Genomic DNA, 16,264 nt, shown 5'->3' with positions numbered 1-16,264 from the left:
TTCCCAGCCACTCCTGAGGCTGAAGCTTCTGTGACACCCATTTGGCAGATGAGCACTTAGAGGCTCAGGCTGGTGGTGGAATTTAAACATGTCTCGTCTGTTCCCCTAAAATGATTTCTGGTCCCTCTTTCTGCTTTCCAGGAGTTGAGGGTGGATGTGGAGCTAGGGCGACTGAACAGAGTATGAGGGATCGTGCAGACGGTCCTCCACTGGAGCTGCAGCTGATCCGGGAAAGGCAGAAGCCACCTTTGCAGGGGCAGCTAGAAAGGCAGTTTCCTTCAGCCCCTGTGCGCTGGGAGTTTCCCACAATCCTGTTTCAAGACGCCACCGCAGGACCATCTATGGCTTCTGCTCTCCCCTGCAGGACAAGGCTCTGGCCAGTTGGTCCCGCCTCGCTTCTTCGGGGGATTTTGTGCCTGACTCAGGCGGGATTGTGGAAACCGAAAGCAATCTTATTCTGGGTAGGTCTTCCAGAACTGAGTGCAATTTTAAACCCTCTATATGCCCTGGGAACAATTGTGGGGCTAGAAGGCCGATAATTTCCTGTCCCTGCGTGCCCTTTCTTGGTGCCCTGTCTCCTGGTTTTTTTTTTAAGTACACCTGCTGTCCCTCCTGGCTGGAAATCAGTATGTGGGCTTTTTGCTGGGGTGGGTTTTCCCTGAAATCTCCCAGCACCTGCTCTTTATAGAAGTGTTTGGGGCGCTCTGCCAGCCTGTGTGGATCTGTGTGGTGTCCTGAGGGGTTAGACTGGTTCTCAAACTTCACTTTGAACCTGGGGATCCCAGGAGTTGCTATAGGTGGTGCAGGGACGTCTTTGAATGGTTGCAGGAAGCCAGGAGGAGAGGGTGGCGGGGAGGACTCCCTCTAGGACCCTGAGGCAGCCCTGGCAGTTCCTCTGCTGTCTCGTTTTTGGCTTAGTTTCTGTGCTGTGCTTGGAAGAGAGGGTTTACAGGACATTAATCAAAGACATCAGAGTGTCAGTTTACACACACCCAGAGATGGCGGGGCTTACTACTACGCTTCCAGTGGTTCGGTGATAAAATCATTGTTATTAAGAAGGACTTCCTATCAGAATGAGGCTTCATCTGCCTTCCCAGCTGGTTCTGCCTCCGGTGGAGGCAGCCCTCATCCCATCCCAAGCCCCTCTTGTTTAGCACCGTTCCCCTCACCTGCTCCCTGCCATGCCCTCTTCTGGCTCATAAACCCAGCTGTCGTAGGGGTCCTGGCCTCCATGTGGGGCCCCAGGGGTGGGGTGTGGAGGATAGGGGTGCTCAGTGTTGAGAGCCGGGGAGTGGCAGCAGGCATGGTAGGGTGGAGGGAGGGGAGGGAGGAAGACAGCCATGATGGAAGAACTCAAAGGATCTCCGTTTCAATAAACAGATTTTCTTTTTCAGTAAAAAAGCTTGCACAATAGAAAAGCGAGTAAGGGTGGTCTTTTCCTGGGAGGGAAGACAAGATGGTTCTTCAACCCTGGACCATGGCCCTGTCTGCTCTTCCAGGGAGAAAGCCGAGATGAGGGACACCTCATTTCAAGGTCCCTCCCTCCTGGTCACCCTGCTCTGGGCACCTGGGCAGTTGTCACCCTGGCAGGGGTGGATAAGGGTGGAAATAGAGCACTCACATCGAAGATGTTGCGTTCCCAGCCTCGCCGGCTGGTGTCCTTCTGGCCCCTCTGCACAGCGGATTCATGAGAACGTGGAAGCTAGTGGCTGGCCCAGGTGGGCCACAGGCTCACCACAGACAGGAAAGATATTTACAGTGGATACAACTCCAGCCCTTCCAGGGGTCTCCTGAGTAGGGGAGGAGGGCACCCGGGGAGGGGCCCTCACTGCGGCAGCCTGTTCAGGCCCAGCTGTTCCTTGAGAGCCTGCAGCTGGGCCAGGCTAATGTTGCTGCCCCCACAGACAATGACCACGATGGAGGACAGCGGGGTGCAGAGTTTCCCTTCTCCTTGCAGCTTCTGAACCACTTTGCTGTAGATGGCGGCCAGGGCTGCCCCACAGGCGGGCTCCACCAGGATCTTCTCATCATCTGCCAGAGGAGGGGATGGTGAGGGTAGAGCAGAGCAAGGTGCAAGGGAACTGTCTGGCCAGTGGTAAAGTATGAGCCAGTCAGCTCTCAGCCCTGGTCACAGACTCATCCTGGACCAATACCCCCATCATTACCCTGCATTGACCTTTCAAGGCCTGAGCCAGGGCTGGCTTTCATCATCAGTGCTCACACTGATAAAAATGATTATAATTTCTGGAGCACTGTGTTGAGAAGGATTCTGAAGCATCATCTGAGCCAGAGTGCCAGAGTTGGTTAACCAAACTGTGGGTGTAGAATTGTGGCAGCATAAATACTCCTCTCTGTGTGTGTGTGTGTGTGTGTATGTGTGTGTGATCCCTGTCCTGGGATGAACCCATTAAGAGTCCAACTTAGTTACAGACCCACCTCTGAATCCAACACTGAGATCCATAGTTTCCTTTTTCACCCTGGCTACCAGGAAGCTCAGAATCAACATTTTAAATACTCAGTTATTGTTCCTTGTTGTTATAATTATTAGAATAACCTCTTCGTTTATCCCTTTGGTCTTTCTATTTTTGCCACTGCACTGTATTAACTTGCATTAATGGAAAGGTCTAGGAAGCGACAGGAAATGGAGCTATGGATAGAATTCCTTGGCATGCAAAGTGGACAGCTTCTTAGGTCCTTAACCAGTAGGGTGGGGTCTTGAAAGGACTTGGCACATACCTGCAAACTTCTCAATGGCAGCCACAGCCTCCTGGTCTGAGACAACTTCAGAGAGAATGGGCTGTTCCTGAAACACCTTCATAGCCTGAGCCGCCACAGTGGTCACGCCCAGGGCTTTGGCAACACTGGGAGAGGCAAGGATGGAGAAGGGGGGAAACAGAGATGGGTGAGAGAGGAGGGAGGCAGAGGCCCGAGAGACACGAAGATGGATGTAAGAGGGAGGAGGCAACTGGGGTTTGTGGGTAGGGGGAGGGGGCGTACCCTCTGCAGCTGGAAAACACTAAGTCCCAGGGAATCACTGAACAGAGTGCAGCCTCCCAAAAAGGCATAGATCACTTGAATTGGAGTAAATAGCATCATTTTCTGTTCAATATTGACTCAGGAGCAAATGCCTCATAGGACTCCCACCCTTGGCTCCAGGTTGTCATCTTACCTTCTTAATTAACCTCTGCTAAGCTTAGCACTGCTCTGCCTGCCCACCCCGGCCCTGTCCTTTTTCAAGGCTTAGGATTAAGGCCACCTCCTCCAGGGAATCCTCTAAGGAAAGCACCCAGTCCCATGGCCCCAAGGGGAATTCTCAAATGATTCCCCCCCGGTAACACATAGTGGTTACTTCCTGAAAAAGCACTTCGCAAGCATTGTTTCATCTTCACAACAGTTTCTGTCATTAATTTGTTTGATTTTATAGAAGGGAAAGGTGAGGCAGAAAGTGCAGTCCTTCCTATTAATGACAAACTCGTCTAACCCAGTATTTATTCTAGCTGCACATAAGGTCGCCTGATGATTTCCCAGCCTCCCCTGCAGTAGGTGTGGCCATGTGACCAAGTTCTGGTCAATAAGCGGTAAGTGGAAGTATTATGTGTCTTTAACGGGAGTGGGCATGTTTTCTGTCCTGATGTTCTTCTTCCTGGCAGATGGAGTGTGGGTGTGATAGCTGGCACTTCAGCGGCTATTTTAGGCCATAAGTCTACATGATAAGGATGATGGTGAACACACTCAAGGATCCTGAGCTCCTAGCTTCATGGAGTTGCCCCTGGACTGCCTACCTCTAAAATTTTTTTTACGCAAGAGAGGAAATAAAGTTCAATTTTGTTTAAGCCATTGCTGTTTTGGGCTCTTACATAATGTGGCCAAACCTCATCCTGAACACCATCTGTCAAAGGTTTGGAGCTGGGATAGGAGCTCCTTGGGAGCAGAAGCTGTGTTTATTCACGACTCTCTCCCCAGGATCAGCCAGTGTCTTGCACAGACTGGGGATTCAGCCAACGGTTGGTGAATTAATGAGGTGTGTAAAACTCTGCCCCAGAGGAATCCAATAAATGATTACTATTAGACTTGTCATTTGAGGAAGCGTGATGTTCATGGTACAGAGTCACAAAGACTCGGGTTCAGTCCTGGTCATAGCACTCATGGGCTGTGTGACTTTGGGCAAGTGACCAAAGCCTCAGTTTCCTCACCTGTAAAATGGGGCCAGCATCAGGGTCTACCTCGCAGTCAGCACCAAAGAGGGGAGCTCTTGGGCGGCAGGCCTGGCTGCTTACCTGGTAATCCGTGGCAGAGTGACAAGCCGGCCAGCCTTGGTGGAAGCGTAGAAGCTCTCAGCTCCGATGGTTTCCATGGTGATGATGGGCACGTCCCCCCAGCCCACCTCCAGCAGTCCCTGGGCCACTCCACACAGCAGGCCTCCACCTCCCACCGCCAGCACGATAGCCCCCGGCTTTTCCTTCATCGTCTCCTTCAACTCCTTCACAATGGAAGAGTGGCCTTCCCTGGAGAGTGGTGGGAGGCAGGTCAGGGCTGGGCTTCCTGGAGGCACTCTGGTTCAGGCTCCACGCGGGCTCCCAGGGGCCCCGAGGGATTGAGCTCCAGCTACCCCCAGCCGCCCCCGGCCCTTTCACACCCTTCACTGGCTTCCTTCCTCATCTCGTGTCCTCACTGCCCAGGTCAACTGCGTTCTCTGAAATCTCTGCCTCGGCGTCTGCTTCTGGGGTCCCGGTCACACACACTTGTGTATCTGAGCCCACGCGTTCACTTGTGGCCATGGACCATGGGCTTGGGTGCACGGGTGTGGGTACCAGCTGCATGTCCGTGTGTGTGCTTCTGTGTGATGGTATGTACACACACGTGTACCCCGCTGTGTGTGATGGGGTGCATCATGGCAGATGTCCACTCAGTGGTGTAGTGGGGTGACCACGACCCACCCTGGGTGACCCTGGGCTCCACGTACCAGATGAGGGGGTCGTCAAAGGGAGGGACATAGACCCAGCCTTGGTTGTTCCTCACCAGGTCCTTGGCCAGCTTGATAGCTTCATCCAGTGTCTGCAAAATCACAGGGGAGGCAGGAGGGATGAAGGGCTGGGGGACCTAGCCCTGCTACCAGGTGCCCTCTGTGCCCTCCTGCCCCAGGTTGGCACTCACCTCACCCACCACCTTGACCGCGGCGCCCTCATTATTGAGCCGCTGGATGGTGAGGGCAGGCGTGGTGCTGGGCACGACAATGGTGGCTGGGATGTTCAGCTTCCTGGCCGCGTAGGCGGCTGCCATCCCTGCATTGCCCGCTGCCGGGGTGGGTGGTGGTGGAAAGTTAGCATGGGGCTGCTCACCCCCAACCTCAAGGCTCTGAACCCTCCCTGGGTAACTGCTGGCCTCCCCCTGGAATTCCAGATTGGGACTTCTGCGGATGTTTGCAACAGCTCATTGCTGGGAAAACCAGGGCCCAGAGAAGTGGAGCACCTGGCCCCGGGACACACAGCAGAGGACAGGAGGAGGCACGCAGGCTGCTTACCTGAGGAGCAGACGAAATGTTCACAGCCTTGCTCGGCCCACTGTGGAGACAAAGCAGGGGGGCATTGGGCACGGCTCTTCCCTCTTACTTGGCTTACTTCCCAATGATTTCAGCATATACTGACCTCTCCCTCCATCACGGGGAATTTGTGCCACCCTAGCCTCTCAGATGACACCATCCCCCACAAAGAGACTGGCTGAGGGAAGGGTGACGGGGAGGCAGGCAACTGATGGTCCTGGGATCAGTCTACCAGGGGACCCTCTGGACGGGCACCCCTTAAGCAGGGGAGGCGCTAATGGTGGATGCTCAGGCATTGTGGGGAGTCAGCAGGGGCCAGCCTGCAAGTCCTTGGGTTTTACAAGGCACTGGCCGTTTCCTGTCGAGAAGGAGGAACTGCCACCCTCGCCCAGATGATACAGAGCCTGTCCTGTACCGTCTTGCAGAGGTGTCCGATGCCTCGGATCTTGAAGGAGCCGGAAGGTTGGGAACTGTCTATCTTGAGGTAGACGGTGGTGCCGGCAACTTTGGACAGAGTCATGCTGTCACGGAGGGGGCTTTTTACATGGAGGGGTTCTCCTGATGCCATTGCTGTGAGAAAGGAAGAAAACCCAGAGGGTCAGGGGAGCTGGCCCTGGTGCCAGCTGCTGCCATTCAGCAGGCAGTGTGGCTAGGAGGGACCCTGTCCCTCACTTCCCAGGAGGCCGTGGACGGGACCCAGATTATAGTGTCCTGGAAACCTGAGCTCAAATCTCAACTCCGCCACCTGCTCACCACGTGATGTCAGACCAACACGCTCCCTCAGCCTCAGCTGCCACATCTGTAAAATGGGCATAAGGGTCATCTCCCCCAACCCCCACCCCCACCACATAAACACACACACACACCATGCTGGGAGGCTGTGAACATCAGAAACAACGTTCAGACCTTGTAGTTTTGGAAGAGCCCACTGTGGAAATTAATTTGCAGGTGCTGATTCAGAATGAGATGCAAGATGGTTAAGTGGCTGAAACAGGGGCGGGATATCAGATATAGTCTTTGCGAAAAATGCAGGGACGCACGCACACACATGCAATCCGCATGCTTCCGTGTGCGCAGAACATCTCAGGAAACACACACAAGAATCCGGGCAGGGTAGGGGGGCCTCTGGGGAGAACTGGCACTCAGCTTCCCCTTCTGTACCGTTTGAATGTTTGCCATGTGCATATCCATTACTTATTTAAATACATTTTTTAATTGAAGTATAGTCGGTTTACAGTGCTGTGTTAATTTCTGGTGTACAGCACAGTGATTCAGTTATACATATATATATTTATTCCTTTTCATATTCTTTTTCAGTATAGGCTATTATAAGATATTGAATATAGTTCCCTGGGCTATACAGTAGGGCTCTGTTGTTTATCTGTTTTATATATAGTAGTATGTATCTGCAAATCCCAAACTCCCAATTTATCCCTCCCCATCCCATTCCCCACCTGGCAACCACAGTTTCTTTCTCCTTCTGGCCTACTTTGCTTAGTATGACAATCTCCAGGTCCATCCATGTGGCTGCAAATGGCATTATTTTATTCTTTTTTTATGACTGAGTAGTATTCCACCATGTTTTTTGTATCTAACCTTTGGAAAGCCTGTACCCAGTTAGGGGAAGCTTTTTATTATTGTTATTTTTAATAATTATGAGTATATTATTTAACAATCACTTCTCAGTTGATTATCATGTGCCAGGCAGTTTTAAGTTTTACAGATATTAACTCATTTAATTCTTTTGACAGTCCCAGGAGATGCCATTATTAGCTTGTCTTCCTGTTGAGGAAACAGGCTCTGGGTGTGTTTTCAGGTTGACCCCTGGGAGCGATTCCCACCCCACATGCACCTCCTACCATGTGACAGTGATGGTTTTCTAGGTGGGAAGGGGGGTCTGTGCTTTCTCCCCTTGAACTTGGGGGAAGTAGAGCACTGTGGTTGCAGTAGAAGTGACACTATGTGACCGCTAAGCAGTGTGTGCTGGGCAATGTTTAACAACGGCCTCTCCAAAGGGAAAGGAAGCCCTGATTTCCAGTGTGGGCACTCCCCTTCTGTATATACCCTGACCAAGGCCAATTTCAAGCCATCAATAGGATGTCGCTGAACAAGGGGCTGGGAAGAGGTGGACACACTCCACTCCTGAGAGCCTGTGTGCACCAGACCGAGGGCAGTAGCAAGTCTCCCAAGGCTGGGTCCTAAAAGGTGACCTAGCCTCCCCATCTGCTCTCTCTCCGGAAGCTCCCTGTCTGAACCCGGCCGCCTTGATGGGAGGGAGCCCAGGCTGCGTGCGGAGGCCACAGGTAGGTGCCCCGAATGCAGCTCCAGCTGAGACCCCTGATGCTGGCCGGACATGGGACCCAGCTTAGGGATGGCTCAAGCCCAGCCACTGTCCTCACACTGCAGCCCCCAAGGGAGGACTGCTGAGCTGAGTCGAATCAAGGCCCAGAGTCATTCACAGATAGTGAATGTTTGCTGTTGTTTTCCGTCACTCGGCAGCTTGTCACACGGCAGGACTGGAGTACTGACGTGACTTGCCCAATGTCACACTGCTAGTGAGCTGGGGAGGTGGGATTTGAGCTCAGGAAGTCAGTCTAGGCCCAGAGCCCAGGCTCTCTCCAGGGCATATGGGTGTGACTCAGGCCCTCCGGTCAGCACGTCTGTCTAGACTCCGGGTGACTGTGAGGATGAAGTGGCCCAGACTCCGGCCACAGCCCTGCATACTCAGGCCAGCTTCCCATCACTGCACCTCCTGCTGAGTCACGGGGGAAACTGATTCTCCTTAACTTGGTCTGAGCCAGAACTGACCAGACGGTGGTTGGGTAAGAAGCCCATCCGATTTCCCCGAAACAGAGCAGGAACTTGTGGGGTCCTCTGTGGTACAAGTCCTTTCCATGTCCCTTCTTTTTTGTTTATAAGAAATAGGCTTCATTCAGCCTCTTTGATCTTCCCCGAGTTCCAATGGGCAGATTCAAACAGCTGCTCATCAGGGAAGCGGGGGTGATGCAGAGACAAAGGAGGAAGAGTCGAGAAACAATAGTGCAGCCTTGGAGCAGGGTGCTGGTTCCTCCTCAAGGAATAGACATAATGTCTCTGAGTTCTTCTGCAGGAACTAAGCCCCCCCCCCCCCAGGTGGAGAATGGTAACTTCAGGCTGAGCACAAGATTCCTGGAGCCCCGCCCTGTTCCCTCCCCACCAACCAATCAGAAGACAGTCACACACCCTGCAGCCCTCACCCAGATTTTCCTATAGAAACTTCTTCCCCAAAACCATCCGGGGCTTTAGGTTTTTCAAGCGTGAGCCGCCCTTCCTCCTTTCTGAGCCCTGCAATAAACCTTTCTGGGCTCCAAACTCCTATGTTTCGGTTTGTTCAGCCTCACGGTGCCTCGGGCACACAATCTTTAGTTCGGTAACACCTCCATCCTCTACTATCCCCGAGGAACAGGCAAGGGTGGCTACCTGCCTCCAACCCTCCGCTCTATTTCCAGTGGTCCAGCCCCTGGACCTGGGCACTCCTGGCTCAGGCCTCCCTCCTCCCAGAATTGTCCAGATACGCCTGGGTTGGAAGAAAAGTTGGGGGTGGGGTCCCTGATCACCCCAGCAGCCTTAGCAAGCTCCCAGATATGGGCACACCATGTCTGTCTGAATTAACTGACATTCAGGGCCTGGGAGGGGGGCCAAAAACATACCACCTGTCCCCTAGATATCTTGAATAAAAGTCAGAGACTGGAGGTACTCCAAAACAGGGGCACCCCCACATCTGTTTGAATTAACTTTTAGGTCCTGGACATTGTCCCTCATCCCTGGTCTGGCTGTCTGGACCTTGAAATCCAAGGTCCTGGGCAGGTTGCCAAGTCCTGGCCTCAGGAAGCTCTCCCGGTTAGGGGTGGGAGGCATCGACCCCAAAGACCCCTTTCAGGTGGACTTGGGGAGGTACCCCCCAACCTGTCTCCCACTGCACCATTGGGTGCCTTGGGTGACAGGACAGGGATCCTCCTCTGTCAACCTGGGGTAAAGCCAACATCTGTAAACCGCATGGGGCAGCCATTCTCACCTGCTGCTGGAGGTGAGACTTCAGAAAAGATTTTGTCCCAGGCGTGGAGGAGGGAGGGGCGTGAGAAGCTGCTGTCTGCCTACCTGTCACCCTGCAGTCAGAAGTTACTTCCCCTCTCACTTGGCTCATAGGAAGAGTTCTATAAAAGTTTATAACTATTATTATATCTAGACTGGACACTCAGAGTGCCCTATCTCATTTCACTTCCATAATGACCTTAAGAGGAAGGTTCTATTACTACCCTGTTTTACAGATGAGGAAACTGAGGCACAGAACGGGTGGTGAATCCAGCCAGTCTGGCTTCAAAGCATATGAGTTTTTATGCTCAACTGCTTCTACCTCCCCCTCCTCCCCTGGGAAAATCCAGGCTGGCCGCAGGCACTCCAGTCCTGGGGATGAAGCTCAGGATGGGGCTGCTTACCGGTAAAAGGCAATGAGCTAGGCGGCTGGGATAAACTGGAGATGGTCTAGATGGGTGGACTGGGTAGACAGTCCACAGACAGATGCAGAGCAGGACAGGTGGACCGTCTTCAGGTTAGTCTCAGGGGCTAACCGGTCCTGGCTTTATTCCCCCAGCGCCTCCTAGGCAGCCAATAGGGCCCCAGGGCCGGCCACACCCCTGCCAGGACCCGCCCCTGACTTCCAGGAGAGTAACCAGAAGCCGGTGCGCTTTCCTGGAAGCTTCTTCTGCCTCACCAAGCCAAGCTTTCTTCCTCCCCTTCCCCACTTGCAGCCTCTTCACTTGTAAATGGGATCAAATAACCCACGTCCCCAAGGGCTTTCAGCAGACTGCAGAAGATGGTGTGGGATAATGCATCTTAAAGTCGCCAGCACGTGCTGGCCTCCTCTGACCTCCCACAGGCACTCCCCAGCCCCCTCCTTGGTGGGACGTCCACAGGTGTGTGTTGGGGATACAGGGTGAGGAGCTGAAGTGATGTGGGCGTCGTGAAACTCACGCGTAGACGCAGCCCCCCCATGTGCATCTGAGTGTATACAGCTGGCACTCAACATTGCCCGAGCATCTGCTTGTGCCCGATTCCATGTCAAATGTTTCCCATGTGGGGTTTTGCTTAAGTCTCAGGCAGCCAGGTGAGTGGGCATCTTGAGCCTCGTGTCACAGGTGAGGAAAGAGGCTCAGAGGTGAAGTAAAATTTGCCCCAGATGGCCCAGTAGGCAGGGATGAAATGTGTCGACCGAAATAAAAACATACAATGTGAGGGCTGTGAGTTTCAGGTTTATTGGCGGATTTACTGAGGAGGCATCCTTGGAGACAGCCTTCCAGAGGAGTCTGAGGAGCTGCCCCAAAGAGGTGGTGGTGGTGGGGTCCATGCACATATAATTTTGGTGATGGGGGCACGTGCAATCAACACATCTCAGTAGAAGGTTGCTGCTCGTCACGAGGACCAGATATCTCCGTTAATGATTTTAGTGCTCTTCTAGGAAGATGCAAGAAATCAGGTTCCTAAAATTTCCTCTTGAAGATATCTGGCTGTCGGCCTGTTCTGCCAGTTTTGCCAGAGCACAGAGTGCCTTGTTCCGGATCTCCGCCCTGTACTCCTTTCGGGGTGTGTGGAAGGTCAGCGACTGCCGTGGCTCGTGACTTCATTCTTGTAGAACCAGATGATGAGCGACATTTTTTTTTAGTTGTCAAATTCAAATTCAGGAATTCTGAGTCCTTTATGAGCACGTTGCTGATGGGCTGATGGAGGGGGTGGAGGTGGGGGTTGGAGAGGACATCTGGCCCTGCCTGGTCACATTCAGAAGTCCCAGATTTGGGCTTTTGATGCAACCTCCATAGGAGGAAGGCAGCAATCTTAAGAGTATTGAATTAATCTCCGTTCCAGTGCAGGAGTGCCCCGATTGGGTGGTGGGGAGCTGGAGATGGTGGATACAAGATGATTAATTCTTTCTTTTGACCTCCTATGTAGTTCCATTTGTTTCAACAAGAGTGTATCACTGCTAGTGCGGAGGGTGTAGCTTAGTGGTAGAGCATGTGCTTAGCATGCAAAGGTCCTGGGTTCATTGCCTGGTACCTCCACTAAAAAAAATTAAATAAATAAATAAACTTAAGTACCTCCCCCACCCCCTCTAAAAGAATGCATTACTCCTGTGATTTGAAAAACATCGAATTAAGAAAGTCAATCATGTAAGAAAGAAAAAGACAAAATATTTGTCACTGTTGTTGACATCTTGTCTGGGCATTTAAAAAAAAAATCACTTTATTGAGATGTAATTCACAAAGCATGCAATTCACCCCTATACAGAGTATCAGTTTTACAACATTTTCATCATCACACAAAGAAAGCCCATACTCGTTAGCAATCACTCCCCTCTCTCTAGCCCCTGGCAACCACCAACCTACTTTCCGTCTGTGTGGCTTCTCCTATTCTGGACATTTCATGGAAACGGAATCATATAGTATGTGGCCTTTTGTGTCTTTCACTGAGCATCCCATTTTCAAGGTTCACCCACGTTTAACATGTCTTCATGCTTCATTCCTTTTTATGTCTGAATAGTATTCCATTGCAGGGATAGACCACATTTTTTTTTATTATCCATTCAGCAGCTGATGGACATTGGTCTCTGAGCATATCGTCATTTTAAAATATATTAAGAAATATGTACAGGTTTCCGTGTTCCATCATGTGAATGGGAACCCGAGACCCTAAGAAGCAGGGGGCTCACACGTCACTTGGGGAGCAAATGGAGCAGAGAACCAGGTAGAGTGGCAGTTGATGGGGACATTCTGACAGTCAGCTGCTAGAGGGTCTTGGGGGAAGAGTGGTTGTCGTCACTGTGCAAACCTCAGGGAGATCAGTCCATGCCTGTGACCCCAGCATCCAAGGCATATGATTTTCTATGTTTCAGTGAGTCAGTTTTCCTGCCAGGCCCAAGTTCAAATCCAACTTTTGCCCGGAACTTGCTGTGTGACCTTGGACAAGTCACTTAACCACTCTGGGCCTCAGTCTCTTTAGCTGATAGTAGTACCCACCTCTTAGATTTGTTATGGGGGACCTAATTAATGTAAATTTGCAAGGACAGTGCCCATCGAATGGTGGGCACTTAATAGGTGATGGCCATTTTCATTTTCTGTTACTCAAGAGGGCATTTGCATCACTAGTTCTGGGTAATGGGGCACAAGGGCTTTTCTCTCTGATCTAGTCCTCCTTTGAAAGGTTTTGAGAAGCAAGGGAGGAGTGATTCCCCATTCAACAGATGGGCAAACTGAGGTCCGGGTCTGTCCAATGCAGAAAGGCAGGGGCAGAGCCGGTAGTCCCAGGAGGATGGGTGGGAGTTTGGCTGCAGAACCTTGGGTAAGTTGCCTTCCTCACCTCTGCCTGCTGGCTCTGTTACATCACACCGTCCCGGGAAGTGTCCCTGAGAGTGGTCAGATCAGCGTGTCCTTGGCTGTGGAAAGTGGGAGTGCTGACGATTGTTTCCACAGATTGTAGAGGAACCAACAGCTCTCACCTCTGTTTGCGCTGGCTGACCAGCCCCAGAGTCTCCTGATTGCTTAAATGCCTCTGGCTCCTGAGTCCATCAGATCTGGGCTGAAACTGACATCCAGCTGTGAGACCTTGGGCTGGTCACCTAACTTCCCTTAGCCTCAGTCTCCTGCCCCGAGAAATGAGGACGATGATATCTACTGGATATTGCAAGACAGAGATAATGGCAGCTCAGTGTGAGGCATGAGGGAGGGGCTCAAAGAAGAGTAGTTGTTACTATGGTTACCTTTGGTGGTGGTATTACTATCCAGGACTCTCTCACACCTCTGGTCCGCTTTTCCCGAGTCCTCCCTCCAGACCTGACTCCTCATTCATGTTTATTCCCCATCAGGTCCGCACTGGAGCCTCTTTGAGACTCTGCAGCCTGGCAGCTGCTGGAGAATCTCCCCAGGGGGACCATGAGCAGCCTGAGGGCAGGTTTGTTACTAACTTGTTCTCTGTGGAGTCCCCACGCCTCTGTCCATTCACTCAACATCCTATATTGCACAGGACAGCACCCGCACGGCACAACAAAGACTCGTCTGGCCATAAATGTCCGTAACACTGAGATTGAGAAATTCCGCTTAAGGTTAACATGAAACGAGACTATATCCTCCCTTGTTCTATCTTCTCTACTTCTGTTAATAGGACCAGGTAAAATTAATCAATCCCATGCGGGCAAAATGTGCGTTATCTGGAAAGCTGTTGTTCTATCTCCAGCTGCTACTCAATCAATCCCACGGAAGTTAAAAGGTTTTTTTTTTCTTGGTGAGATTGATACAACCCAGCCAGGCCTCCATTGTTTTGGACTTAAAGCATTTCACCTCTGTGACCCTGACTGTAGGACTTGGGAGCTAGCCCTCTTCATTTTTGTTCCCCTGGCTTCAATCCATCACTCGATTTGGCTGAGATCTTTTGGAACCCTCCTCGGGCCATTTGAGGGTGCTGTCTGTGGTGATAAGTCATCCCCCAAAATGACAAACAGCTCTTTGATGGGCCCTTATGACTAAAACTGGCCACAGCTCAGGTCAGGATCCCTTGGCCACACTGGAGCTTCCCCCTTGGGGTTACCATCACCCGTCAACCAACATGTGATGGGTGGAATTGGTCCAAATGGCCTGTGAGGGATTTTGTCCAAAGTTCACTGAAAAAAAATCAAGATATTTGCAGTGGGAGTCAATCTCAGAGCACAAACCACATGTGCAACAAATGAAAACTTCTTCATTTCCCTCTAACTTGGCTTAATATTTATTTCAAACAGATAATTGATTGGAGGCAGTGAGGGGATTCCCCCTGCCCCGGGGGTGGGCGTGGCAGCGACATTCCAGGGCTGAGTCAACACAAGGTGGAGTGGGGATGTTTCCTGGTCCTCAGTTGTCCCCCAGCCCAGCTTGCCTGGGGGACCTTCCTCATTCCCAGCCTTGGGGATGTGGTGGTGGTGGTGGGGGGGTGGGGTGGCGGGCGCGCCTTGTCCCATAGTCTGGGACCTGCGGTAACCATTCCAGAGAGTTGTGGGGGACTCAAGGTGTCTACTTTCTCAGATCTCTGTTCCCTGAGGCAAAGGACATTCCCTGCTCGTGGGAATCCCCCACCTCCACTGCCCCTAGCAGTGTAGTGTGGCATAGAATCCTATCTGCTGTTAATCTTTGATACCTTGAAACTAGCCACTGGGGCAGTGGTAACACCATTAGAGTCAGAAGATGCTACAGGTCAGGACTGCTTTCTTTCCTTCTCTTCTTTCTTCCTTCCTTTCTTTTCTTTCTCTTTCTCTCTCTGTTTCTGCCTCTCACTGTCGCTTCCAAGAAGTGAAAACTGAAAGAGAAACCGTAAACTGTAAATTTCCTCTGTTTTCTGGGTGTGGGGTTTTTAGAATTGCGGTCATCTGCATACCCACAAGATCCCCGGTTTACTTGGGGGACTTCCTGTCTGTTGGGTGACTGCCCTTCTGCTTTCACGTCATGCAGATCCTACCTCAGTGAGGAAATCAGTACACAAATCTGAGGATTGACTAACGCCCCCCCACCAATGACAATAACAACTCTCATGCTGGTCCACACCCACTCGTAGATGGATTCTCCAGCCCCGTGCTGTCCGACACGGTAGCCCCTCGCCGCGTGCGGCTATTTAAATTTAATCAAAATTAAACAAAAGTTATAATTCAGCTCCTCAGTTGCACAACCACATTTCAAGAGCTCGGTAGGCACGGGTGGTGAGGGGCTACCGTATTGGACAGTGAGGATTATGGTGTGTTTCCATGATGGCCCTGCCTCCTAGCCCCCCTTCTCCCTCACTCTCACCTCCCCGGTTTCCCCGGGACAACAATGTTATCAGCATTGATCTCCAGGAGTCTATCCAGGTACGGATACAGTCATAGACTGGTATGTCAGGAATTTTAGTCATTTTTCTTTGTTTAAAAAAAAAAGTCATTCTACCCCTGTTTGAGGAAAGCATCCTAGGAACTCGTTTGGAAAACTGGGGATTTTTGAAGGATGCACTAACCATTCCGTCTCTTGTTGGCTACTCTAACCTACAGAGCCTGGACTTGAGCAGTAATGTCTGGATTTCCAGCCTCCAGTGAGCCCTGCTCACTTCAGACTGGCCCCCACACTCCTAACTGGCAAGAGTCAATTCCTTAATTCCTGCTGCTACCGTTTGTCCTGAACTCAGTGGTTTTTGTATACTGGTGGATTCTATGATTTGTTTCAAGTCTGAAGTCACGAGGAGCTTCTGTTAGCAACCGAGGATGCCTCAAGTTCACTCCTGAATGGGCTTTCCCTCCAATTGCATGGCTTGCCCGTGCACTTGTGCTAATAAATGTATAAAAGCGTGTAGAAATGTGTAAAAGTTGGGCTGCTCTCTGGCTAGGCTGGTTGCTTGACTGCCTGATCCCTAGTTCTTTCATTGTGACTGCAACTGAGCTTCTGTGGCTTGGAACTCATATGACATAAAGTCCAGAGGTAAACCTGCCAATCAGAAGGGCCAATCGCCAGTATCCAAGATTCCAAGCCTCCTCTCTACGCAGTTCCCTTGCCCTGGGAACAAGAAGTCCAGCTCAGGGTGAGGATGGTGACGTGAAGCTTAATAAATAATCCAGGAGACTGGCCATGGCTGGTGTTTGGCAGCCGAGATGTCCGGGACAGGGGCTGGCTGACGAATGTGGCTCTGGGAAGGGACAGAGTCAATGAC

The 16,264-nt window shown here is 51.5% G+C and overlaps 1 protein-coding gene and 1 long non-coding RNA gene across 2 annotated transcripts; one reads left to right on the top strand and one right to left on the bottom strand.

Annotated features, from left to right (window-relative positions):
• Positions 1-1,367: 1,367 nt before the first annotated feature.
• SDS (serine dehydratase) lies at positions 1,368-10,172 on the bottom strand. The gene is made up of 8 exons (XM_010963596.3): positions 10,015-10,172; positions 5,955-6,109; positions 5,522-5,561; positions 5,155-5,294; positions 4,964-5,055; positions 4,278-4,505; positions 2,737-2,861; positions 1,368-2,031 (listed from the first exon to the last, which is right to left on the bottom strand). Exons 2-8 carry the CDS (start codon positions 6,105-6,107, stop codon positions 1,826-1,828), a joined length of 984 nt encoding a protein of 327 aa, XP_010961898.1. The 5' UTR covers positions 6,108-6,109; positions 10,015-10,172; the 3' UTR covers positions 1,368-1,825.
• Positions 2,859-3,837, top strand: LOC141575817 (uncharacterized). Its single transcript, XR_012503718.1, has 2 exons — positions 2,859-3,578; positions 3,651-3,837. It is a non-coding gene; the product is annotated as an uncharacterized LOC141575817 (long non-coding RNA).
• Positions 10,173-16,264: the final 6,092 nt, after the last annotated feature.

Source organism: Camelus bactrianus, chromosome 32 (assembly GCF_048773025.1).
Source record: "Camelus bactrianus isolate YW-2024 breed Bactrian camel chromosome 32, ASM4877302v1, whole genome shotgun sequence".
NCBI lineage: Eukaryota > Metazoa > Chordata > Mammalia > Artiodactyla > Camelidae > Camelus > Camelus bactrianus.
This window is presented reverse-complemented; position numbering and strand designations above follow the sequence as displayed.